At 28.2% G+C, this 26,906-nt stretch overlaps 4 protein-coding genes across 7 annotated transcripts; 2 read left to right on the top strand and 2 right to left on the bottom strand.

Moving 5' to 3' along the window:
* Nucleotides 1–593: 593 nt before the first annotated feature.
* On the top strand, nt 594–12,324 carry LOC123269217 (protein Fer3). Of its 4 annotated transcripts, none has more exons than XM_044734816.1 (4): nt 594–947; nt 9,340–9,476; nt 9,545–9,716; nt 11,746–12,324. In XM_044734816.1, exons 1-4 carry the CDS (start codon nt 900–902, stop codon nt 11,896–11,898), a joined length of 510 nt encoding a protein of 169 aa, XP_044590751.1. In that variant the 5' UTR covers nt 594–899; the 3' UTR covers nt 11,899–12,324. The 4 variants fall into 4 exon arrangements, with proteins under 4 accessions (XP_044590751.1, XP_044590752.1, XP_044590748.1 ...); XM_044734817.1 differs by having other exon boundaries at nt 599–947; nt 9,557–9,716; XM_044734813.1 differs by having other exon boundaries at nt 621–947; nt 9,316–9,476; nt 11,746–12,323.
* A 3,113-nt stretch (nt 12,325–15,437) lies between these two features.
* LOC123269242 lies at nt 15,438–17,071 on the bottom strand. The gene is made up of 5 exons (XM_044734844.1): nt 17,020–17,071; nt 16,695–16,747; nt 16,391–16,570; nt 15,758–16,260; nt 15,438–15,645 (listed from the first exon to the last, which is right to left on the bottom strand). Exons 2-4 carry the CDS (start codon nt 16,708–16,710, stop codon nt 16,133–16,135), a joined length of 324 nt encoding a protein of 107 aa, XP_044590779.1. The 5' UTR covers nt 16,711–16,747; nt 17,020–17,071; the 3' UTR covers nt 15,438–15,645; nt 15,758–16,132.
* An 8,229-nt stretch (nt 17,072–25,300) lies between these two features.
* LOC123269239 (histone H2B-like) lies at nt 25,301–25,808 on the bottom strand. Its single transcript, XM_044734840.1, has one exon. The coding sequence runs from the start codon at nt 25,718–25,720 to the stop codon at nt 25,346–25,348; it is 375 nt and encodes a 124-aa protein (XP_044590775.1). The 5' UTR covers nt 25,721–25,808; the 3' UTR covers nt 25,301–25,345.
* Nucleotides 25,809–25,974: 166 nt separating this feature from the next.
* LOC123269234 (histone H2A) lies at nt 25,975–26,465 on the top strand. Its single transcript, XM_044734836.1, has one exon. The coding sequence runs from the start codon at nt 26,036–26,038 to the stop codon at nt 26,411–26,413; it is 378 nt and encodes a 125-aa protein (XP_044590771.1). The 5' UTR covers nt 25,975–26,035; the 3' UTR covers nt 26,414–26,465.
* Nucleotides 26,466–26,906: the final 441 nt, after the last annotated feature.

A 26,906-nucleotide genomic window follows, 5' to 3' on the forward strand; every position in this document is an offset into this window, starting at 1 on the left:
TTGAACAGAAATTTATCTAGCATATAAATAATATTATGCACCCCCGTTGCAATATAGTGCGCAAATATCAAAGTCGATTCGTCGCAGACGAGTCACTTGACTAATACGTCTTTAATTAATTCCATAACTGGCTATTCAAATAACAAGAGATCCGTCACAGTTCGCTCCCTTTTTATTTGGCATTACCCACTTACCCTCCTAACTGGATTAGCTCTGATTCTGGCTTATAAACCATTTACCCTGATCCTCTATCGACAGCCAACAATATGTTTTAAATCTACTCTCTCATTTTTTAATTTGATATCTTGTAGCGACGCGTGTCTATAGGAATATTTATCGCTCCAATAATTTACTTATTATCTACAACGATTTCACTATTAAAATATTTTATTATCATTAAAGTAAAAAATTAAAAACTTTTATTAAAAAAATTTATATTTTATCATACATAAAAATTTTTAGTAATCATTTTTTCTAACTTTGGAGTTTCATTTATAAACATGAAATATATGTAAAAAAATGAATGTTGAGGAAAAAAAGCAAGGGCGTTTTCACCCTCGCTTAATAGTGTGGCCAATCAAAATAATTCAAGTTCATAACACCCTTAAACCTACGAATCAGAACAATTGTAGGCGTGGTTACAATTGATAACAGTACCGCAGAGTCCGCGTCTTGATCCGTCGATAATCTCTAGCTCTTCATTCTCATATCGAATATTATCTAATAAACATCCACATTTTTTTGGACTCAAAACCACAATTATTTATAAAGTACCTTTTTTAGTGAAATGTTTTTTTAGTGAAGTAGTTTTTTTTTATCAAGCAAAATAAGTGTAACAAGTGCTGTGATTTTTTTATTAAGTAGCAAAAGTAGATAAAAATTTATTTCTTTATTAGGATATGAACTACAACGAACCGTTGTGGGAAATTAACGGAAATCAAGCACCAGTAAGCATCATCATTCTATTTTGATAATTTATTTTATCTATTCATCTTAACAATTGTGGATAAAGTTTCGGTGTTACTTTGAAGATTTAAACAATTTAATCAATAAAACTATAAAATAAAATTTATTGATTGAATCTTTTGAATGTGGTTTTGAAAATAACGAAAACTCATATTATAAATATAGTATCGAAAGACATTAGTGGCTGATGGAAAGCACTGCTTTGAAATATTTTTGAAAAATAACAAATAAAATTAACTTTATTAACAAGAAAAAAATCTGTGAATTAAGAATCTTAAATATTGGTTCAAATTTTTTTCTTTTGAATGAAGTTATTTTTTTGAACGTCAGCAAATAAAATTTTAACAAGAATTACTTACAAAATTTATGCCAAGAAAATAATCATTATTGGAACTTATAGAATATATTCGTCAGAATAATTTCAATCATTCAGATCGGTATGGTTAAAATTATTTTTCAAATTATGTCATCTGCATGATCAACTCAACTTATTCATAACATAGAATCCTAATCGATAAAAAAAGAGTGTAGAATTGAACAAAAAAAAATTACCAAAAAGATTGTGTGTTTTTTGTTATCATAGCGATTTTTAATTATAATATGCAATGGTGTGCTGTAAAAATAGCTATTTTTTATATACATATATGTGGAAAGTGAGGGATTTTGGTACGCTTGGATTTGCAATACGAGCTTAAGATTTTGATGTAATCACAATGTACACGGAAAAAAAATTGTAGGCAAAATTATAATGGTAACATCATAATCCAGGACCAGAATTTCAATTCGGTTATTTTGATAATTTTACATTTTTAAATTTACAATATTACATCATAAAAATGCCTATACAAGTAGTAAATATCTAAATTTTTACGATTTAGCATCATCAATTTTAAAATGTAAAATTATCAAAATAACCGTATTGAAATTCTGGTCCTACACGGAAAAAAATAATCTGTAGCTGCTACCGAAAAAAATCGGTAGCAGATACCGATTTTTTTTCGGTAGAGGCTACCGATTTTTTCGGTGCAGGCTACCGATTACCAATTTTTGAAAATGTCTTATCTTCTTAACGAGAAGTTAAATTCTCACTTCTTAATGAATCAAAAAAAGGAACTTCATTTGAGATACAAATAACACTTACTTAAATACAAAATATTAAAAATGAGGAGTATTTATTAGGTATTTTTTGATTATAAATTTTTATTAAATTAAATACCTTTAGGTAGCCGCAATCGAAAAAATCGGTATAGATTCTGTTTAGAAACTAACCGAGAAATATATCATCCAAGTCCCAAAAAATTATTTTTTTAATTATTTTGTATGTGAATATATATATATATAAATATAAAAATATATATGAAAAGTTGATGTGGGTACTCAAATGAAAATGTTAATAGTTTACAAGATACAAGGTCATTTCTTAATTATTGATATTTTTAAAGATGTAAGCTCATCCTGATGTCACACTCATCAAGAGCTTTCATTTGAGTACCCATGCAGCTTTTTGATATATATATATATATAACAGTATATATATATATATATATATATGCTGTATATATATATATATGTATAATATATAAATTAGACTGTTTCAAAAAAATCGACAATTTTTTTTTTTCTTATTAATATTGAAAATATTGTTCGAAATGACGAAAAAAAAATCCTGTAAAAATTAGAGCTCTTAATATTAATATTAAGTTAAGAGCTGCCGAGTCGAAAATTTCAATTTCCCATTTGATTAACGTGGGAAAATTTTTTTTTCTTACTTTGGAATTTTGTAACTCTTTAACAAGTCATCGGACAAGTTGTCAGAACATATTTTTGTAGAAAATTGAACGTTCTACAAAAAAGATCTCTTATAATTTTTCGATAAACCGATGCGTTTCGAAGATGTTCAACTTAAAAATATAATTTATAATGTTTTCTTTTTAATATTTTCTTTTATTCAACTGTCAAATTTCTAATACTATCGTACCTTGATTTGCCAATAAATTCAAATTTTTTTTTTTTCAACTAAAAATTATTTTTATCCATTATTTATTGGATTTTATAAGTTCATAATATTATATATTTTAAATTTATGCAATTAATTTTATTATTTAAATAAAAATGTGCTAATATAATTTTATTATTTATATCGAAGCTAGTTTCACAGTTAAAATGATCGAAGCGCGAAACAAAGAAGACATCGGTTGTACTATTTGTTCTTAATTAACTTCACTACTACCATACCATAAAAAATGCTTCAAGAACGCCCCCTCCCTTAATATCTAACCACCTTGCACTGCAACGCTAATTGTTTCGCGACTCGACGTTCTAACCGAGCTTTTTTGATTTGGGTAATAATTACCCATTGTTCTTACCTCCAAATTCGGACTTTTATTGTTGCTATAGTTTATCATTGTTTTTTTTGAATATTTTGGCTTGTATTTTAAATTCATTTTTTTGTAATTAATTAGTTCTTATCCTAGAATTCTTTTTTTATGTGTTATTTGTCCAATTATTTGTTGACCGATATTTATTTTTCTCTAATTTATTTCGTAACTGAGTACTTTTTCGAATAGATGAAATTGATTATAAAAAATGGATAAAGAAGTTTATTTAATTGGTTTTCCAATAAGTGGTCTTGTTGGACGTAAACTTCCAACTTTTAGGGACGTTTTAGTTTTATTTTTCTATAATCATAAAGTACAAAAATGTAGTATTGAAGAAAGTGCTTTATTTACTGTGACCGAGGTTCAAGAACAATGAAAAAAGGCCCAAATTCCTACTTCATAAACTTTAAATGCCATCAATAAGTTATTGAGAATTTTCGAAAAGTGGAAAAGTTGCAGCATAGTTGTAGACGAAAACAATCATCCACGCAAATCAAAAATTAAACTGTTTATAAGAATAAGTTGAATGAGTTATTTAATATTGCTCACAAGATAGCAGCCAAAATCTTAAGTGAAGAGGGAAATGAATTATTGTTAGCTCAGAAATCATCAGGTCGGCGTGGATTTATTGATAATTTTCCACAAAAACCTCTAACATATGAAGAATTGTTAGAGTTAGATGAAGAAAATATATATTAATTCAAGTTTTTCACAAATATTTTATGTTAGTTGCTGATTGAATAATTTATTGACTTTAAAATGATAGAAAAAGAATTTTAAAATATGGAGATTTTTTACTTTTCTCTTTATCGGTTCAAAATTTATTTGTATTTTGGTTCAATTTCATTCATCATTTCTTTTCTTTTCGACGAGTTTAAAATAACAGTTTATTAATCAATATTTTGAATTTTAACTTCTTTGCAGAAGTATCATCCAAGGAGTGACTATAGAGAATTTTTGGAGCTGTCATCAGTTTTTTTACGAGTTGTACCAAAAGAAAATTTTTTCGTTTAAAAGTCCAGGAAAATATTTCAGAATTATATTAAAACTACTCTAATGTCACAAAGTTAAGAAAAAGAAATTAGAAAAACGGATGACCCTAAGGGCCATTCCTGCAATTTCCCGCTAATTTCATACTTAAGCGCTCCAAATTGCACTTACTACGTTTTTGAGCTCTTCGAGCTCAAAAATATAATTTTCGTGTCATTTTGAGCTGACGTGGTTTTTTGATGTTAAGAGCTGATATTGAAATTTTGATGTTAAGAGCAGTTTTTGAAATTAATCGGCACAGCCGTTTAAAAGTTATTCCAAAAAAACCACATATAAAAAAAATTTTTTTTGTAGTTTTTTTAAGATTTATCAAAATCTACAAGTCCAAATTGGAAGTGTATTCAAAATCTAAGTTTGGTCAAGCCCTTTCGAATGGCACCAACCGCGATGAAATCGGTCGAGCCGTTCAAAAGTTATGAGAGGTTTACATACGGCCACACACACACACACACACACACACACACACACACACACACACACACACACACACACACACACACACACACACACACATTCGGCGAAGCTTCCTAGGACCGCTAAACGTCAAAATCCGTTGAAAACTCGATTTTTGAAAAACGGGGTGAAACTAATAACTTCCCGATTTTTGAAAATTTTTAATTTTCTTAGCGGGAAGTTAAAAAATTAAATAAAAATAATTATTAGCTGAAAAAAAAAAAAAATAATTTTAATTTATTGACAAATTTAGATACGATGGTATTAGAAATTTGACAAAATTTTTTGATAAACTTGATAGTTTCATCAAAAAATTGGAAAAAAATGAGAAAATATTATAAATTATATTTTAAAGTTGAATATCTTCGAAACGCATCGGTTTATCGAAAAATTATAAGAGAGCTTTTTTGTAGAACGTTCAATTTCCTACAAAAATATGTTCTGACTCAAGTTGTCCGATGACTTGTTAAAGAGTTATAAAATTCCAAAGTAAAAAAAAAAAAATTTTCCCACGTTAATCAAATGGGAAATTGAAATTTTCGACTCGGCACCTCTTAACTTAATATTAATATTAAGAGCTCTAATTTTTACAGGATTTTTTTTTCGTCATTTCGAACAATATTTTCAATATTAATAAGAAAAAATAAAATTGTCGATTTTTTTGAAACAGTCTAATATAAATATTAGGGGTATGCGAATATTCGAGTTTACGAATTATTCGCCTCGAATTCGAATCGAATATTCGAATAGTTCGAATAATTCGAATAGTTCGAAAAATTCGAATTGTCCGAATAATTCGAATCGTTCAAATAATTCAAACAGTCTTTATGATTATTCGATAGTAAAGTCTGCTTATTATTCGTAATAAATATCTCTTGGTATATTCGGACTCCCCGTCTCGGGGCATCTCGCCAATTTGACATTTTTTCGGAAAAATTCGATTTTTTAAAAAATGAGATCTACGGACCTGATAGATCAGACATTGAAGGAGTGTCAATATATAGACTGCATTTGGAAATTTTATAGCTTTATTTCTAGTTAAGATTAATTAATTAAATTTTTTTTTCTCTTAACCTAAATAAATTAAGTCTATAGCTATATTACATTACAGTAATATTTATGTAGCCCACACGAGTTTTTTATATATTTTATATATTCCACAAATATTTTTACATATTTTTTATATTCCACAAATATGAGAAATATCATATAGGTATATAAAATATATGAAAAAATTCGTGTGCATACTTTAATGAAAGGTCTCGATGAGCGTAATATTAGGATAAGCTTATTTCTTGAAAAATGTCAATAACCAAGAAATGACGTTTTATTTTGTCTACTAATGATATTTTTAACGATCTAAGCTCATCCTGGAGTTACACTTATCGAGACCTTGCATTTGAATACCCACACGTATTTTTCCATATATTTTATTCAAATGATACATCTCATATTTGTAAAATATATAAAATATATAAAAAAAAAAATTCGTGTGCATACTCAAATAAAAGGTCTCGATGAGCGTAACATCAGGATGAGCTTATGTCTTAAAAAATGTCAAGAATTGAAGAATGACTTTGTATTTTGTCTACTGATATGTTTAACGATACAAGCTCATCCTAGAGTTACACTTATCGATACCTTTCATTTGAGTACCCACATGAATTTTTTTATATATCTTATATGAAAAATGCAAGTGGGTACTCGAATGAAAGATTTCGATGAATGTAACATCGGGATGAACTTATATCTTTAAAACCTTCAATAATCAAGAAATGACATTGCATCTTGTCAACTAATGATATTTTTAAAGATATAAGCTCATCTCGACATTTCACTCATCGAGACCTTTTATTTGAGTACCCACATCAAATTTTCATATATTTCATATATTTATATACATTACATATATGTAATATATATAATGTATATATGAAAAATATATCAAAAATGCATGTGGGTACTTAAATGAAAGCTCTTGATGAGTGTAACATCGGAATGAGCTTATATCGTTAAAAACATCATTAGTTAACAAAATACATTATAATTCGTTAATTATTAACATTTTCGTAAATATAAGTCCATTATGATATTATACTCATCGAGACCTTTCATTTAAGTACGCACATGAATTTTTTCATAAATCTTATATATATGATATTTATAAAATATATGAAAAGTGCATGTGGGTAGTCAAGGTCAACAACAATTTATAAGTAAAAAATCTATTAAATAAACAGTTTCCTGTGGACTGAATTGGGAATCTAAACCATTCTGGAATCGACCGGAAGACACAAAAAATTCCATTAGAATCGGTCCAGCCGTTTAGGAGGAGTTCAGTGACAAACACACGCACAGAAGAAATATATATATAAAAATATAAAAAATATGAAAAAATTCGTGTGAGTAGTCAAATAGAAGGTCTTGACTAGCTTAACTTTAGAATGAGCTTACATTTAAAAAAATGTCAATAATTGAGAAATGACGTTGTATTTTGTTCACTGATGATATTTTTAATTATGTAAGCTCATCTTGATGTTACACTTATCGAGACTCTTCATTCGAATACTTACACTAATCTTTTATATATTTCACAAATATGATAAATATTATATCTATAAAATCTTTTATTAAAAAGCTTATGCGACGTTTTAATTATTGTCGCTTTTCATTGCGACTTTTACAGTCTTTCAATGTCTGAATCATCGTGTCGTAGATCTCATTTAAAAGAAAATCGAATTTTCCTGGAAAAATGTCAAAATGGCGAGATGCCCCGAAGTAGGGGGTCCGAATACACCAAGAAGTATTTATGAAAAATATAATAAGCATATTTTACTATCAAATAATTATGAAGACTCCATTTAGTCAAATAAAATAAAACGAATTAATTTTTACACCAAAATTAGTTAGTTTATCGACAGAAAACGACTATTTGAATTATTTGAAATATTCGAATTATTCGAACTATTCGAATTATTCGAATTATTCGAACTATTCGAATTATTCGAATTATTCGAACTATTCGAATATTCGATTCGAATTTTGAATCGAATAGTACTATTCGATTCGAACACTATTCGCACACCCCTAATAAAGATATGAAATATATGAAAAATTGATGTGGGTACTCAAATGAAAGGTCTCGATGAGTGTAATGTCGGGATCAGCTTATATCTTTAAAAATGTCAATAGTAAACAAGATAAAAGGTCATTTCTTCATTATGTGTCTAGAAATGAAGCATTTTAGAATGCAGCCTAAATACTTATCATGATAAATTGACTATCGATGAGAATGATATGAAACCTTAAAAAGGCGCAAATTCAAGTCAAGACCTTTGTAATGATACTATATCACACTAGAAAAAAACCCGATTTTATCATATGACTATCCTGGAGACAAAATTTTTGTTATTCTCTTAATAGTATAAATATACTTTCTTCAATACTCACTCTTATGTCAAACATTAGAATGTTATTATATTCTGACTCTAAAATCGAAAAAGTTTAGTTTTTTATACTTCCTGTGTAGTTTTTATATGATTACAATCATGAAGATTTTAACTATCTCCGATGGTAAAAGTTACCATCTAGATAATAAACCGTATTATCATAATTCTGGGAATTAATATATACTGATTGTACTAATTACAATCGCCGGATAGTTGCATTTATCATCTTAACTTTGCAAAAATTAATAACCATCCTGCATAGTAGAAGCTACAAAATAAGGATGTTTACCGTTAACATAACATTCTCTCCATGTGGTAATCGGTAGCCTGCACCGAAAAAATCGGTGGACTCTACCGAAAATAATCGGTATCTGCTACCGATTTTTTTTCGGTAGTAGTTGCCGATTTTTTCGGGAGCTTCTACCGAAAAAATCGGTGGCCTCTACCGAAAAAAATCGGTAGCTGCTACCGATCGCCAATCGGTAGCCTCTACCGATTATTTTTTTCCATGTAGATTACGATGTTACTATAGATGTTAATTTTTTCTACAATTTTTCTCCCATGTATAATGATGTATTCGATCCCAGAAAGGATGCAGCATCCCTTTAAACTCGAATCGCAATTTCAAGGGTATCAAAATCTCTTATTTACCACATATGTATCGAAAATGACTACACTTTACTAATTCATTGAATACTATAAAGATATTTTAAACTATTAATACTGTTTTTAAAAATATACTATTCTAGAGTATAAACTTCTTATTATTTAGCAGTGTAATTTTTTAATTTTGTCATTTATGAAGCACTATCGTCACCTTGTATAACTGTAATCACATAAAATTGTATAATTTTCGTTTTTTCATTTCTATTCTTGTTTTATCATTATTATTATTGTTACATAGCGTCTGTTTAAATTTGACCATTTACGTGGAATATTCCGAATATTTGGTATAAATTCATAATAAATAATGACTATTCTTATTATTGTATAACTACTTGATATTACAATAATTACAGATAATAACAAGCGAAATGTCGCAGTACGTCGGAAGCGAGATGGCATCATATCCAATGTGGGATAGTTCAGTTCTTTATCAAACACCACCTCCATCATTATCACACGTCAACGACCACGTCAATGGTTTTTATCGCCAACCTTGTGCTCTGCTTCATCAAAGGTGTTTTGTTTTTAAATAATTTTACCAAGTATTCATTGAGACAAATAATTTACTAAATAAATAATTAGAGATATTGATAGCCGTTATAGTCACAATGGACGGATGCCAAATCAACCGACATCATCATCAAAGAAACCTCGCCGAAGGGTTGCTTCAGTTTCGCAAAGAAGAGCTGCTAATATACGAGAACGGCGGAGAATGTTTAATCTGAATGAAGCTTTTGATAAATTACGCAAAAAGGTAATCAAATTCGTATTAAAAGTGTCATTTTTTGCAATGGGAGAAAATTTTTCCATAAAATTATAATTGATTACTGAATGATTGATTTTATCAAATTTTGTAAATTGTATTAAATTCTATGAAATCTTTGTTTCTGTTGCAACACAATATTGAGGTAGTTGTTTCGCTAGAAGCATTCTATTATTATTTTAAAATCAACAGTACAGTGCAATTAACAATACAGTTTTGGAACAATTTAATTTCAAAGTTCCAATTTTTTGAGACTCTTATATTGTACGGAAGTAAAAAAATTTGACTTGCATCTATGACTATAACTTAAAGTCTCTTCTTAAGATTGTTTTCCAAAACTAAACTAGCATTATTTAGGTCATGTCAGAAAATTTTTTCACGGGCTTATAATTTAAAATATTAATTTTTACCTCCTGGTGAAGCTATTTATCTTACCGACATGATGATGTCTGTATCACCTAAGTTAAATTTCAATCGTCACTGTAATTTCTTTAGTATGACAGTCATTTTTGTAGTACTTCCTGTAATTATTGTAAAGCTTAAGACATAAAATTTAAATCGTTAAAATAAAAATAATTACTCTACCTTGAATAAAATTAAACAAACAAATGAAATTTTCACTATTGCTTTGCATGCAATTTGTTACAGTCCTGATTTAATTTTTACAACTAATTACGATTTATCACTGCTACTAACAATAATATTTAATAAATATTTTAATTTTCTATTTTAGGTCGAATTTTTCAATTTGTATTTGTTGTTGTTGTTAGTATTATTAAAGTCAAAAGTACATTTTCTTGTATGTGATTATAATTGTTACTGAGTGTTATAAAAGCATTTTAAAGTTGAGGACATACCAAATTTCTATTTTTCAATGAAAATTAGCACAGTTTAATGTTATTTTCTAATTTGATTAGTAATTATAATTACTAATGAATATATTCATGTTTGATTTCTGAACCCGCATGAAAAAGCTATATATCCTTCATCACATACAAAAAATTATATTTTATATATATATAAAAATATATGTGATTATATAAGGACCCATATGCAAAATTTTGCCGTTTCATATATACAATAATGATGTATGTAGTATTATTTATTGATGTTATACTCATAACATATATTTCAATTATATTTTCAGCTATATATGATTAAATATATCGTACATATTATAGTCAACACTATATTATAAATAGTATAAGAACAATGTATTTTTCAGTATAATTTAAAATATACTTAAAATTATATGTTCAATATAATTTTAATATTGGCATTGGTACCAAAATTACAATAGAATGCTGAGGCCAAATAATTCTCTGAAAAAAAGTTATAAAAAAAAGAAAATATTTCGTGATGTGTTACTAATTTACTGAAATTCAGATTTGCTTCGACCGTAAACTCGATTGACCAAGTTGCTCTTGAAACTTAAGATGTACGACAAACTATTAATTTTTTTTTTTTTTTATTAATCTTTCCGTTTTGACCTATTTCAACATATCATAAATATCTGGTATTATGTATGGTATTTTATAATAAAATAATATATATTTCCATATAATTGAAATTTTATAAATGAAAGTATACAGTAATAATCTATCTCAACATATATTTTACGAAAAATATATTTATCTATTATATAGTTTTCTATATAAGTAATTTTTATATAATAATAGTATATTTTATAACATATACTAAGTAATATACGGCACTAATATATTTGAACTTATATTGAATCAAATATATCTTCATTATATTAAAAAAACATTTATTATTTCATATATATAATTTTGCCGCTATATATGATCACATATTCCCCATATAACTTTCCATATATGTTCAGCCATATATAGTTTTTTCATGCGGGAAATTATGGTGGATCAAGATCACAATCTATAGATTGTAATTTTTCATTTGAAATAGTATTTTTTAAAACTAAGCTATAATTATTGTTTAATTTTTTTTTCCATGTACAATTATTGTTATTTAAAAATAAATTGCTAAATTAATTTTTCAGGTACCGACATTCGCATACGAAAAAAGACTTTCACGAATAGAAACTTTACGCCTTGCAATCACTTATATTGCATTTATGGATGAACTACTGGGTATCGAACCTGGGAGTCCTAAAACTGATTACATTCCTCGGGAATACTATTTACCGAACTAAGACAAAATGGCTATAAATTTATGTATACTATATATAATGTATGTATTAACTTAAGTTTTTAAGTTTAAGGAATATTTTTAATTGTTATTTCATTTTATTTTTTTTAACTATAAGTAGTCAATTTTTGTAAGCTACAATATATCTGAAAAGGCAGTAAATTAATTATCAAGCTCGGCTCTTTTTTAGCCTTCCGAGTAAAAATTTTTATGCACCAAAAATCATTTCATGTTTTCTACTTGGATTCTATAATCAAGACTGTATGAACAATAAGATAATTGTTTAGATACCGTAAAATTCATTCAGTACAAATTACCGCTGTATTTTTTAATTGTTTAAATAAATAATTTATTCACGTTCATGTCTTCCTAATGTTAAAATGATAAAATTTGATGTGTAATGGAAAAATAATTGTGTCAGTATTATCAATAAAAGATCTCATAAAAAACTTTTTTCTTCTGTTTTTACAAAATGGCTTTTTTTTTAAAGTTTGTTGGGCTTATAAAAAGAAAGGGATCATTTCAAAATCATTCCATGAAAAAATATTTACTCAGTAAATAAAATTCAACACTGTTGCGTGAGTGAGCTTATTTTTCATCGAATGTTTTATTTTTATGCTGTCTATATAGATAATAGACATAATGAAACAGAAGTCAAATTTTTGTTCTTTCTAATATCTGTAGTTTTTTTTCTCAATGCTTAGTTTGATAAAATATAAACGAACTTTTCATCCACGGCGTAGCGAAGATTTTTTTGGGACACGGGTGCAGATTTATGACCGACAATTTGATGAATTTTTTTAAACAAATTTTTTTATATGTTGTTCTTAATATAATGACCTGAAAATTTGCATGGATGTTCAAAATAATATAATAATGTGCTAAAGAATTTGATTTTGTAAATTTTATGCAATAAAAATTACAGATTTATTTATCGATCGATATGTGATTAGTATTTCATCAATATTTTAAATTTGTGTCTATAAAATGTAAAAACCGAAATCTTTAGCGCTTCTAAACAATTTTTGTAACATAAATAAGTATTTGTTTATTTGTAATATTCCGAAAATTCGGCAGGAAATTTTAAATAAACATTGGGTCACAATTTTATAAATAATTCAATTGTAAGTAATTGAAATAAGATGTTGTTGGCGGTAAGAGATGGCGGTACTGGTGAATGTCGAGGTATTTTTCGAATTTTTATTCACTAAAGATGTGATAGATGGCAGACCGTATATCATAAGGAAATTAGTGCGATCTGCAAAACCAATTTCAGTTTTTTTTAATTTATATATGATTATATAATAATAATTTATTACAATGAATTTAATTATGATAGTAATAAGTATAATTTATATATGATTACATTTTATTAAATATATGTATATCAATTTATGTCAAAAAATATTTTAAATGTTTTCATCCACTTTATGAAATGTTCAATAAAAAATTTTTTTTTTCATAAGAAAAATAACAAAAAAGTAAAGAAAAAAAATTTGTTAAATATAACAAAAAAAAGTACTTATAGAGTAAAAAAAATACTAAGTGAAATTTATATAGATTTAAACGATAATTAATATGATAATAATAAAATTGTTAATTGTTAAAGTCTTTAAATATAACAATAAAAATAATATAATAAATTATTATGAATTAACATTGCTGCTTAAATTGAAGAATAAAAAACAAATTATTGAATGAGATTTATAACGACTAAAATAATAAATGTTAGTCAGTAATTTTAATCTAACATCTTAATTTGTTTATTTAAAATTTAAATAAACAAGTTTAAATTTTATATTACAATTTAAATAAACAAATTAAAATTTTATTATATTAAAATTACCTACTAATGTTTATTATTTTAGTAGTTATAAATCTCGTTCAATACTTTGTTTTGTATTCTTCAATTTAAGCTACAATGTTAATTCATAATATTTTATTATTAAAATTATTTTTAATATTATACTTAAAACATTTATCAATATACATTTTTATTATCAACTTAACACTTTATTATAATTAAACGATCAAATATCATTCTTGTTTAAATAATCAGATATTATCATCATTTAACTCTATATCAATTTCACTTAGTTTTTTTTTATCTTTACTAAATAAGTTCTTTTTTTCTTTATATTTAACAAATTTTTTTTTCAACATTTTTGTAACTTTTCTTACTATATTTCAAGATTTAAATATTTAAAATGTTAGACAACAATAGTATGTGAATTACTAGAGATTCAAAATATAATAAGAAAAGTAACAAAAAAGTAAAAAAAAATTTGTTAATGTTACGTGTGAGCCTACACCTGGTTATTTACCTTTCACGTAAACAGACCTCCGGACTAGCTCAGCGTCTCACTGAAAAATATTTAGATGTTGATAAGAGGGTGGGTCGCTCAGTGAATGAAGAATACTCGTGAATTACGGTACTAATTGTTTATTGGGCGTCCCCAAAGCATGGGAGTTGCCCGAAATGGCCCTGAGAGTCTCTTTTACAAACTAATTCTATTTATGAAAGCAAATCTAATCCAGTACAATAATCCATTTGATGCAATACTTTTGATTCTATAACTGAGAGAGAGAGAGAGAGAGAGAGATGGGACAGCAACGAGAATGAGAGTCTTAGGAGACAATTAATTTCGATGCTCATTAGCTCGGAATCGACATAGATTCGGACAGACTAAACGACTGACTGATTACAAGTGGCCGCTCCTCCTGGAGGTCCCAGGTTTATGTAACCTCGGTCGCGGATGCCACCAAACACCTGTATCACTGCGCGGAACTTGTATTATTCCGCGGTTGAACTCAGATTATTCCGCCTTTGGGAACAAGGTGGTTATTGTCAAGTTCCCTAGTACTTACCACGTGTAAGTAGTGATTCTCCGTAACCAGAGTCAGGCTCGGAATACAACGGAAATTCGGTATCTAATTCATGTGGGCAAGTTGGTCCATCGATTTATAGAAATATATATGATTTATCATAATATTGACGGGAGGGTAGGCCCACCCGTCACAGTTAAATATAGAAAAAAAAGTACTTGTTTAGTAAAAAATAGCATTAAGTGAAATTTATATAGATTTAAACGATAACAATATTTGATTATTTAAATAACAGTGATATTTGATCATTTAACATACGATAAAGTTTTTAGTTAATAATAAAAATGTTAATTGATAAAGATTTTAAATATAGTATTAACAGTATTAATTATAATAATAAAATATTATCAATTAACATTGTTTCTTGAATTGAAGAATAAAAAAAATTGTTGAACGAGACTTATAAGGTGTTAAATAATAAATATTAGTAAGTAATTTTAATATAAAATTTTAATTTGTTTATTTAAATTTTATATTAAAATTACTTACTAATATTTATTATTTTAGCCGTAATAAATCTCATTCAAAAATTTGTATTTTATTCTTCAATATAAGCAACAATGTTGATTCATAATATTCTATTATTATTATTATTATTACTTTCAATATTATATTTAAAATCTTTATCAATTACTTTTTCCTTAGTTATTATCGGTTAAATTTTCAACTTCATCAATTTTTTCTATAGTAGTAGAATTATCTGCATTATTAAATGATTTATTTCTATCAAAATTTTGATAATATATAGATAACATTTTTCCATCATAGGTAACCCGATGTCCAGTTACTCCGCGATAACCTCCCCGAGATCGCCAGTTTCGATGTGATTGAACGCCATTCTTTCCTCGATATTTTTTAGCTACAACTGAAACAACAAATTTTTGACAACTCTGCTTACATTACTTTCAATTTTTGCAAATATAATTATCATTAATTTTATATAATTAACCAAATTTTATTTAATAATAATTAATTACCATTTTTATTGATGTTTTTAGATGAACTTGATGAATCCTCCATATTTGAATCACTTTTCTTCAAATTTTTCTGTGTAGTATTAGATTGTTTTGTATTTTGTGCAATATTTTTGTTAACAACAGCATTTTGATCAGTTTTTAAACCTACACTTAATTGAACTTTACTTTGATGGTGATGAAGTTTAATATTGTTGTCCACAACTGAAGTAACTGTAAAAGGTATATTTTTTTTTATTGTTTAAAATATTTCCTTTATCAATGCTTCCATCAGACGAAGATGCAATAGGATCCAAATTATCATTTAAAAATTTAGTTTTTTGCACAACTCTTGATTTCCCATCATCGATCTTTTCATCATTGATCTTTTCTTTTTTTTCAGTTGCATCGTTTTCTTCGGATACGCCTGAAATCTTGCGGTGTTTGTGATTGATTTAACGATTGTAATCTTTCATTAGAATTACAATTTTCTAACGATTCCGTTCCATTTGAATGTGAACCTGAACCTACAAATTTTTATAAATATTTAATTACAAATATTCAAAATATATGACCTTAATTTTAAATATTTTTTCAAAATATATTTCATATATATTACAAAAATATCAAACTCTATTTTTAAAATATTGTAATTACCACTTGATGGAACATTAACAAGCGAAGAAGCTGGTGGAGGAGGTGGTGGAGGAAAATGAGTCCAAACAATATTTTTATTGTTTTCTTTTAAAAATTGTTCCATGTACATATTTCTAACAATCACCATTTCCTTTTCTTTCTCCAACTCAGCAATACGTTTCTTCAAAGCATTAATATCCTCTAAAAATAAAAAATAAAAATTAAATACATTAAAAAATTACTATTATTATTACTATTTCTTAATTTTTATTAATTTGTCAAATTAAAATAAAATATTTTTATAAAAAAAATTTTTTTTTTTTACCTTCGTTGCTGCCCATTTTTCCACAAATTCTACAATAACAAATTAACAACAATCTGCAAATCAATATAAATTGCCATATATGTAAAATTAATAATAAAATTATAATTTTATAATTAAATATAGAAAATATAAAATACATAAGCACAAATGTAAAATATTAACATTAAAAATTATTTAACCTAAAAATGGAAAAAAGAAATCTACATGAAAAATTACTTTAATTTAACTTTAACCGTATATACTATTAATAACAAGAAACTAATGCAATAATAATCGTACGTGACTTAGAAAAATATGTAAAATATTTATTTTTAATTTTTATTACGTTTAATTTTCTGTATTTAAGAAATCGAGTAAAAACGAATAGCAGCTTTCCCTCCAAAAATGATTTTATTATAACCCAAAAAATTCGATATTTCGAGATATCGATTGTTGACCCTCTGAGGCTTCTGGGCGTTTCCCCCATTTTGCGGACCGTCTAGCGGGCAGCTCGTATCTGCGTTATATTAGTGTGTCCGTGTGCTCTCATGAGCAGTAGCGTGTACTTACTATAGTCTCAAATAATAATCGGATGTTTTCAAACGGGGCGTCAACAGAACCCATTTAATAGTTTTTTTATGCTCTTTAAATGGACTTTTGAAAAATATTAGTCAAAAACGAGATGTTGGTATTTTTCTTATTATCAAACTGCGAAAAAAATAGAATTATATAGATTCGAAAGTTCGCTGTGGAGAAGGACAAAATAAAAAAAATTAAGAAAACGGTTTACCCTAAAGGCCATCCCTGCAACTTCCTGCTAATTCAATACCTAAGCGCTCAACATTCAACTTATTTCATTTTTGAGCTCGAAGAGCTCAAATAGATCGCTGTTCTATGCTTTTGAGCTCAAAAGTCTCATGGAAGTTTCATAAAACACAATTTTTTTAATTTTCAAATCGCAAATTTTTACGAGGCTTACGGCATTCCACGCAGTTTTTTAAATTCTTGGGAAAATCTCAAAGCGCGAACTTGTCAGACTAAAAATTTCATAGAAATTCTTATAAAAACATTTTTTTTTTTTTTTTTTGACAACGAAATTTCACGAACGAATCATTACACACACACACACGCATACCATCGCGGGAATAGTCAAGGAAGCTTCTTAGGACCTCAAAACATCGAGATCTGATGAAAACTCGATTTTTGAAAAACGGGGTAAAAATAATAACTTCCCGATTTTTAAGAATCTTCGATTTTCTTAGCGGCAAGTTAAAAAAGTAAAAATACTCTATTAATTAATGTTCAAAGAAATTAATGAAAAGCAAGGTAAGTATGCATTTTTTTAATTTAAGATTGAACAAGTGTAATCAAAAGCTTATTTTTCTATTTACATTCATAATTATTCAAGTTTGACCCAATGAAAAAAAAATATTAAATAAGTGTTGATTACTACACTTAAACAATTGTCAAGCTTATAAAATTTTTATCAACACGTATGAAAACTTCATTTTATTGTTTAGCAGCTTTCCAGGGAATTCTATCACGGAAGAATTTAAAAAAGACAGCGAATATCTTTACAACAATAGGAACTATTGTGTCAAGGGACTGACGTTCAACATAATAGGACCTCAGCAACTTAGTGTCACCATTTCTAAGATGCAAGAACTGACTAACAGCATCAAAAAAGTGTCCCTCAAGCACTTGTTACCTTTGCTATAGTTACTCGACAGAAGATTTCTTCATGAAGGACAAAGACGTGCTTCAGCAAAACAGGCCGGTTGTTGACAGCGATTTCAAACATAATGTTGATGTAATTGTAAGTTTTTACTCATAAAACATGTATTAAAAAATAGTTAATGTTATAGTTCATAATTAATTGATAGTATATAATCAATCCTAACGATCATATATGATCAATACTAATTTTAATATTTATTTATGATTGTTTATTGACAATAGATTAATAGAGTGCATGTAGATACACTGAAGATCCAAAAGTCTGACTTGGATAAACTGTTAGCAGAATCTACTACGGATTCGGGCCTTAAATCAGTAGGTGCAAAAAAGCAAGAGAAATTCTGGGATTCAAGATCTATTACAAGTCTGAATGTGATAAATAAATTGTAATTCAGATGGTTTTTAAGCCCGCTAGTGTTGAAGTGAAGACTACTTTACTGTTAAAGTGCAGAAACTTTACTGTTTCCAAATGAAAATGATTGATCTAAACTACAGAGATTTAATGAAAAATATGTCTTCTCTAGGCCATATTATTAGTGAGTATATGATGTTATCAACGCAGCTTATAGCCAAATCCGACATACAAAAATATAACAATCAGAGTTGCTAATAATGGATGAGGAAACTTTAGCTCTAAGATTTTTCGATATGACGCGCCTCACAACGCTCAAGCGTGTGGGTGTGCTTCTATTCTTGACTATGATATCTCTATCTTTATAATTGCATTTTTCTTGTTAATTTATGAAAAAAATGTATTTTATTGATAATATCTTCTAATTGAATGTAATTAATAAGCAAAACTATTTAGAGTAAATTTTGACAATGAAAATGTGAAAAAAAAAAAGAATGCTGATACTGAAATTAACAGATAATTTATTATTCTTTATTTATTTTTAAGAATTTTGGAAAAAAAAACTACATTTTAATTAATAAGAGTATTAAAAGATAACCATATTTTAAAATTTAAACAGAAAATTAGAAATGGAATATTTTTTTTCAATTGTTTTCTTATTACGAATTTTTTTTTTTTAATGACAATAAAAGCGAAATTATCAGATGTGAACTAATTTCGGTATCCTTATAGTAAGCCAATTATAAATAAAAAAAAAGGACGAAAATAATTTATAGCTAAATTTGTCATTAAAGACAAATTTGGGAACTGGGGAAATAAAGGATAAAGGGGGGAGGAGGGACCTTACTCACATCAGTAGGAATTTTTCGGTAACCGAAAAAATAATTCAGACAGCCCAGACCGGGACTCGAACCCGGATCATTTGGTTACGCGCCAAAGGCTCTACCAGTTAAACTATCCGAGACATTGTCCGTAACTACCATTCCGTCACCTAATAAGACCTACCGAGTGATAAACACCACCGTCCATCTTACGGTAAAGAGCCATAATTTATAGCTAAATTTGTCATTAAAGACAAATTTGGGAACTGGGGAAATAAAGGATAAAGGGGGGAGGAGGGACCTTACTCAGTAGGAATTTTTCGGTAACCGAAAAAATAATTCAGACAGCCCAGACAATAGAAGTAAAATTTTTTAATCCAGCGCTAAAGAATTATCAACTGATGTTAAAGTGAAACATGAAAATTTATGAAGTTCCGTATAATCATCCATTTTACACTTAATAATTAACCCCGTTGTAAATAAAAATATTGGAAATCAATTTCACATGATTATTACACTCTTAATCGTTATTAACGATTACAATTGCATTTGTAAAATATTTTGTAACTTTTACTTCACATCAGTTGATAATAATTAATGTTCTTTACTTTGAGGTTGCAATGTAATTAATTTTATTTTGGCTTTGAACTTTTTTTGTCGATGGATCATTGTCGTGACGATTACCGTGAACTCCTGCAATTATCATCGATATTTTTGAGTGCTACTACCACAAATATTACATTTAAGCGTCCTGGAGCCGTCCATCATGCAAGGTGGATGGCTAAAGCAATATATAGTTTAAAAATTTTTTTATTTAGAAATTAATTTCATCTTACTAAATCAGAAATAGCTGGATTACGAGAACTTAGTTTATTTATCATAATATTCTATTTAAAAGCTTGGTATACTGCGCCGTGCGCTATAGCAGCACCTAATAATGATTTAACTTTAATTAAAGAATTAATTTCATATAAAAAATTTAATAATACTATTTCACGGGCATGCTCAGAAAAATTAGCCAATCACTTGTGGTATTTAAATAACGAGTTGTCTGTCTTATCTCTCTTTGACGAAACTGTTTCAGTTGAAACAAAAAGAAGAATAGTTCATGCTTTAAAAAACTGTGAAACCAATGAAACTACAACGAGTCGTTTTATAATCGATAAGAAAAATTTAGAGTCATTATTAAATAAAGATCTTAGTCAATTTGTATCTATGAGATCGATAAATCTGTTTAAATCGTTTGATTTGTCGTATGATTTCATTGATGAGGATATAACTTTGTGGTCTCAGAATCTAAATTACAAAAGAACCTTGGAGTATTTTGAGAAACTTCAAGTTGTAAATGATGTAGCAGAACGCGGCGTGGCATTGATAGAGCAGTACAATCGATGCTTAACGAAAAATGAAGAACAGCTTCAGTATTTATTGCAAGTAGTGACAGAACACAGAAAACGATATCCTAATTGCAATAAAAATAATTTTATAAAACTGTAATATTTTCAAGTTAGAAAAAATTTTATGAATTGTTGTTAAATATTGTTTTTTGTTATAAAGAATTGATTGTTTAATAGAATTTATTAGTATTTGGTAGAAAATAAAATAAATTTGTTATAAAAGAGACCCAAAAATCATTTGTTTGATAATTTTAACCTTTATATTTATGTATTTGTACTTTTTGTGAGTTACGTATGGAGTAAATAAGCAAAAAAAAAATGAAAATCTCAAATTAACAGAATTCAATTGATTTTACAAAAAAAAAACAATATCAATATAAAGTATGATTTTTTTTTGCAATTTTATTGGAAAATATTTGAAATTTTTGATTGGTGTTATTTTTGATTGAAAATATTTTTGAAACGGTTGATCTGAGGAACTTTGACCTTCAAACGTTTTTTGTAGAGCGTAAAATTTCCTATAAGACCTCTCTCTGGGATATTGCGTAAACAAGCCATTCCGAAGTAATTAAAATTCAAAAATAAAAAAAAAGTTTTCTCGTGTTATTTAAATAGAAAAATTACAAATGAATTGAGGCAAACCTTAATATTAATATTAAGGGCTCTAATAGGCGCCAAAATTTTTATTTTTAAATGTACTTTCAACTTTTCAACACCATTAAAAAAAAAAATTTTTTTTTTTTTTTTTGAAACACCCTGATACATACGGAGGTGGTAACTTGAACATATCTACAATATACATAACAATAGTATGTGAATTACTAGTGATTTAAAATATAATAAGAAAAATAACAAAAAAGTAAAAAAAAAAAAAAAACAGCGATCTAACCAAAGTAAGTATACTTGTGAAGAAGAATAATCTTATGAATAAGATTGAAATAGTAAAAGTTAATTATAATTAAAAAAAAAAAAAAAGGAATTTTTAATAGCACAGTATTATAACAGGAATAACAGTATTATAACAGTAAATAGAAATGTATAATAGTACAGTATTATAACATGAGACTTGTGATCATAAAAATAAAAATAAATTAATTATAAATCTATAAAAAAAAGAAATATTTAATTATTATGAAATTTGATATTGTAGCAAGTCTGTGGATTAATAATAATTTATAATATGACAATAACAACACAAATTATTATAATATAAATAACAGATAATTAATGTTTATTTAAATATAATAAAATCATTATGTAACAATAATGATAATTATAATAATAATAAAAGGTAAATTGATAAAGACTACGTATGTATGTACGAACAAATATCGTTTGATTGAGTAATTTAAATGTAATCTTAAAAAAAAAATCGAAAATAAAAATTTTGTGAATTTTTAAACAGCTGTAACTTTGGAACGCGTTGATCGATTTTCATTTTAAAAAATGCATTCGACGCAGTTTTTTAAGCAAAAAAATGTATGCATGGTTTTATTATGATTTTTCTGCACACTTCAAAACTCTTTTTAAAAAAAATAAAAATTCAAACTTTTTTTTCAATTTCTTTGAATGGCTTGATGGATAAACTCTCAAAGCTAATCAAATCTAAATTTTGATAAACCCTTTCTAATGATGTGTCGTATAAGTCAATCGGTTGATTCGTTTTCCTTGAATTCCCTGAAAAATATTAAATATTATTATTAAGATTTTTATAAAAAATGTACTATAATTATGAATAATGTCGCGCAAGGCTGACACATTTTGCATGTCGCGCAAGGCTGACAAATTTTGTATGATGCGCAAGGCTGACAAATTTTGCACGTCGCACAAGACTGAAAAATTAATTTATGCATGTTGTAAACTAGCAAATACTGTAAGTAAGAAGCCCACCTCCACCCTCTTACCACCACTTTGAAAATTTTAATCTGTGTTTAATTATATAGGAAGACAATTTTTATCGGATTTCTTAGAAATCTAACTTTTGCATTTGTCCACATGGTGCAATTTTCAAAAAATTTTGCATTTTTCTAAATTACCTCGTCGAGCTGGTTTAGAAAATACCTTTACTTAAAAATTGTCAATGTGTATATATATATATATATATATATATATATATATATATATATATATATATATATATATATATATATATATATATATATACATACATACATATATAAATTACATACATATATAAATATATAAATGTCATTGCGTCAAAATTCATCGTTAAAAATCATCGTTTTAGCATGGAAAATTAAAAAGTTCATGCTTATATAAGCCGAAATTTTTGATGAAAGATGTACATTTAAAATTTATAAGGGGATAGAAACTGATACGTCATACGGAACAAATTAATTTTAAAAATAGAACTGCAGTCTATAGTTCGATAAAATTTTTCTTCCAGACTTAAAATATCATTTAAGAAGGCAAATCATGCATGAACAGTTCTTGTCAGTTGATATATGGAGTTTTAATCCTTATCTATTTTAGGCTAGATCAGACATGATCATACATGATCAGACATAAACAGGTCTGAGCGTATTTAACGGTTCAGACATGAACAGGCATGGACAGGTCTGAGCATATTTAATGTTTCAGACATGAGCAGGCTTGATCAGATTTGATCAGGTCTGAGCGTATTTAATGTTTCAGACATGAGCAGGCATGAACAGGCTTGATCAGGTCTGAGCGTATTGAACACTTCAGACATGGACAGATCTGATCAGGTCTGAGCGTATTTAATGCTTCAGACATGAACAGGCATGAACAGACATGAGCAAGCATGAACAGGCTTGATCAGGTCTGAGCGTATTTAACTGTTCATACATGAACAAGCATGGACAGGTCTGATCCGGCCTAATTTCAGGCCTGATCATACATGAACAGGACTGATCAGGTCGGATTTCAGGCCTGATCAGATATGAACAGGTCTGATCAGTCCTGATCATTTTTTCCCGGGTGGTCACTTGCATCAACATTAGGATCATCAATAGGATTTGTTTGTTCCTTTACTAATTTTGAAGCTCGTTTTCGACACGAACTTCATAATAAATGACTATCAACTAATCCTAACGTTACTTTCATAATGCCAATCGCTGGACGTAAATCCATTTTTTTAAAAATGTGATTCAAACTCAAATGGATTACAGCATTATTAGTCTTAACTATAGTGATGCGAAATGACGGCCATTTTCAACTTTGGTCAAATCACGAGCAATTGATGAGCATATGCTCGTCAATTGACGTCATTTTTTTTTGGTCAGTCACAAAAATTCATGAGCATTTTTTTTTCTTTTTACTAAAATTCCACCCAAAAAAAAATCAAATTAATCTATTTCATATGCAACCCCATATTTTAAACATTTAAAACGAAATTTGTCTAAAAATTCTGACGGTAATAAACAAATTTGGCTTGCTCAACTACTTAGATGGAAAATGACCGTCAAAAATTTTTCGGTCATTTTTTGGTCAATTTTTTGGACTTGAAAATCCGGTGAAATTTGTTTGCTCAAATTGATTCTACAGATTATTTATTAAAAACAATCATTATATCTAATAATACAAACACAAAATTTATCTAAAAATTTTGCTGGCACTGAAAAAAAAATTTTTTTCCACCGAGAATACTAAATTTTTTACTCGAGTTTTCTTGATTTAAAAAAACTGGTATTCTTAACCTTAAAATACCACGTTTTATTATAAGGCTAGTTTTTTTACAGTGAGAAAACTGTTTTCTTAAAGTTAAAAAATTTTCGTATTTTAATCATAAGAATACCAATTTTTTACCCATAAGGAAACATTTCCTTGGTAGAAAAAAACTTTTTTTTCAGTGCGTAGTAAACAAATCTGGCTTGCTCAACTACTTAGATGGAAAATGACCGTCAAAAATTTTTCGGTCATTTTTTGATCAAGTTAAAAAATTTTTTCAATTTAGCTTTTAAATTAAATCGCCATATAATTCGAAAAATGACCGGTGGTCATTTTTTTTAGTTGGTCAATTGACAAGCATTTGACGAGCACATGCTTTGCTTCACATCACTAGTCTTAACTGTCATGCATCTAAAGCATGTCTGGTCATCAGTGAGTTTTAAGAAAGCTGTTCGGCTACTGTGATATTTTCTGAAGCCAGATTGGTATTTGTGCAATAGTTCCTTTTGCTCTAGATAATTAACACCTTGATTTGCAACGATTCTATCCAAGACCTTACTTAAATGAGAGAGATTTGCTATTGGTCTAGTGTCAGATGGTGAATTACTTTAGTAGAATTACGCTATGATGAAACTTTCGGTTAATTTACGTAATGAAAAATTTGGTGGCCCTGAAAAGGGCCGTTTGGTTTAGTTTTAGTCAGAGAGAGGAAGTTTACTTAGAGCTGGTATACTTAGTAACGGCTTTGGTTCCTTCACTGACGGCGTGTTTGGCCAATTCACCGGGTAACAGAAGACGGACAGCTGTTTGAATTTCCCGTGAAGTGATGGTGGAACGCTTGTTGTAGTGAGCGAGTCTGGAAGATTCAGCAGCAATACGTTCGAAGATATCGTTGACGAAGCTGTTCATGATGCTCATGGCCTTGGAGGAAACACCGGTGTCAGGGTGGACCTGTTTCAGAACCTTGTAAATGTAGATAGCGTAACTTTCCTTCCTCTTCTTCTTGCGGTTCTTCTTGTCAGACTTGGTAATGTTCTTCTGAGCTTTGCCAGATTTCTTCACAGCTTTACCACTAGTCTTGGGCGGCATAATGGATACTGAGTTGAGTATGTAAGTACGTACAGAAGCACAGTAGACGAATGATGGTGAGCCCAACTTTGCTTTCGGTTTTAAAAGAGAAAAGTAGGAAGTTGAGCATCGATAAAGCCAGTTACAAAGAGTGGGGATGAACACCAAGTAAACTCAACGTATGCTCTACCCCCTCCAACGTCCAGCTGCCAGAACATCTGCCGCATGCTACTCACACAAGCCTTATAAAACTCAAGGTCTGGAGTGCGAGCCGCATAATCAGGGCTTGTCCGTTCAAGTCAAGAGTTCAGTTTGTAATTCTATAAACTTTTCATCATGTCTGGTCGTGGTAAAGGAGGTAAAGTAAAGGGAAAGTCAAAGACCCGCTCAAGCCGTGCTGGTCTCCAATTTCCAGTTGGTCGTATCCATCGTATGTTGCGTAAAGGAAACTACGCTGAACGTGTTGGTGCTGGTGCTCCAGTTTACCTTGCTGCCGTCATGGAATATTTAGCGGCTGAAGTTCTGGAGTTGGCTGGAAACGCTGCTCGTGACAACAAGAAGACTAGAATTATCCCCCGTCATCTTCAGTTGGCCATCCGTAACGACGAAGAGTTAAACAAACTTCTCTCTGGAGTCACCATCGCTCAAGGAGGTGTTTTGCCCAACATTCAGGCCGTCCTTCTCCCCAAGAAGACCGAAAAAAGCAGCTCTTAAATATAATCCTCTTGCACACAAAATCAAACGGCCCTTTTCAGGGCCACCAAATCTTTCAATACGTAAAGAGTTTTCTAGTTTAATTAAATTTTTTTTCTAGCCTAATTACTTACTTAATCAAATTATCATTATTTATCTTGAAAATTAATAAATGTAGTTACCAGCATTATTTCATCTATATTGATAGAGTATAGCATCATTAAATTACAACAAATAAGTATAATTTTTGGTACTTGCTAAAATTACAGCGAGGTCGTTAAGGAGATTCGAGCGTAACTTATGAGTCAAAATTATGTTTAATTTTTTTTTACTTTCAGTTTTCCCAATATTCGTCAAAATTCTTTATCTTAATTTAAAATAATTTAATAATTGATGATTTTTACTTATTTAATAAAATAAAGTAATAAAATGATTTTTGTATTTATTACTTGTCGGATTAAATAAACATATTTGGTAATAGCGTATTTGATTATACCCATACATAGACGTGCAT

This window comes from Cotesia glomerata, linkage group LG7 (assembly GCF_020080835.1).
Source record: "Cotesia glomerata isolate CgM1 linkage group LG7, MPM_Cglom_v2.3, whole genome shotgun sequence".
NCBI classification, from domain to species: Eukaryota; Metazoa; Arthropoda; class Insecta; order Hymenoptera; family Braconidae; genus Cotesia; species Cotesia glomerata.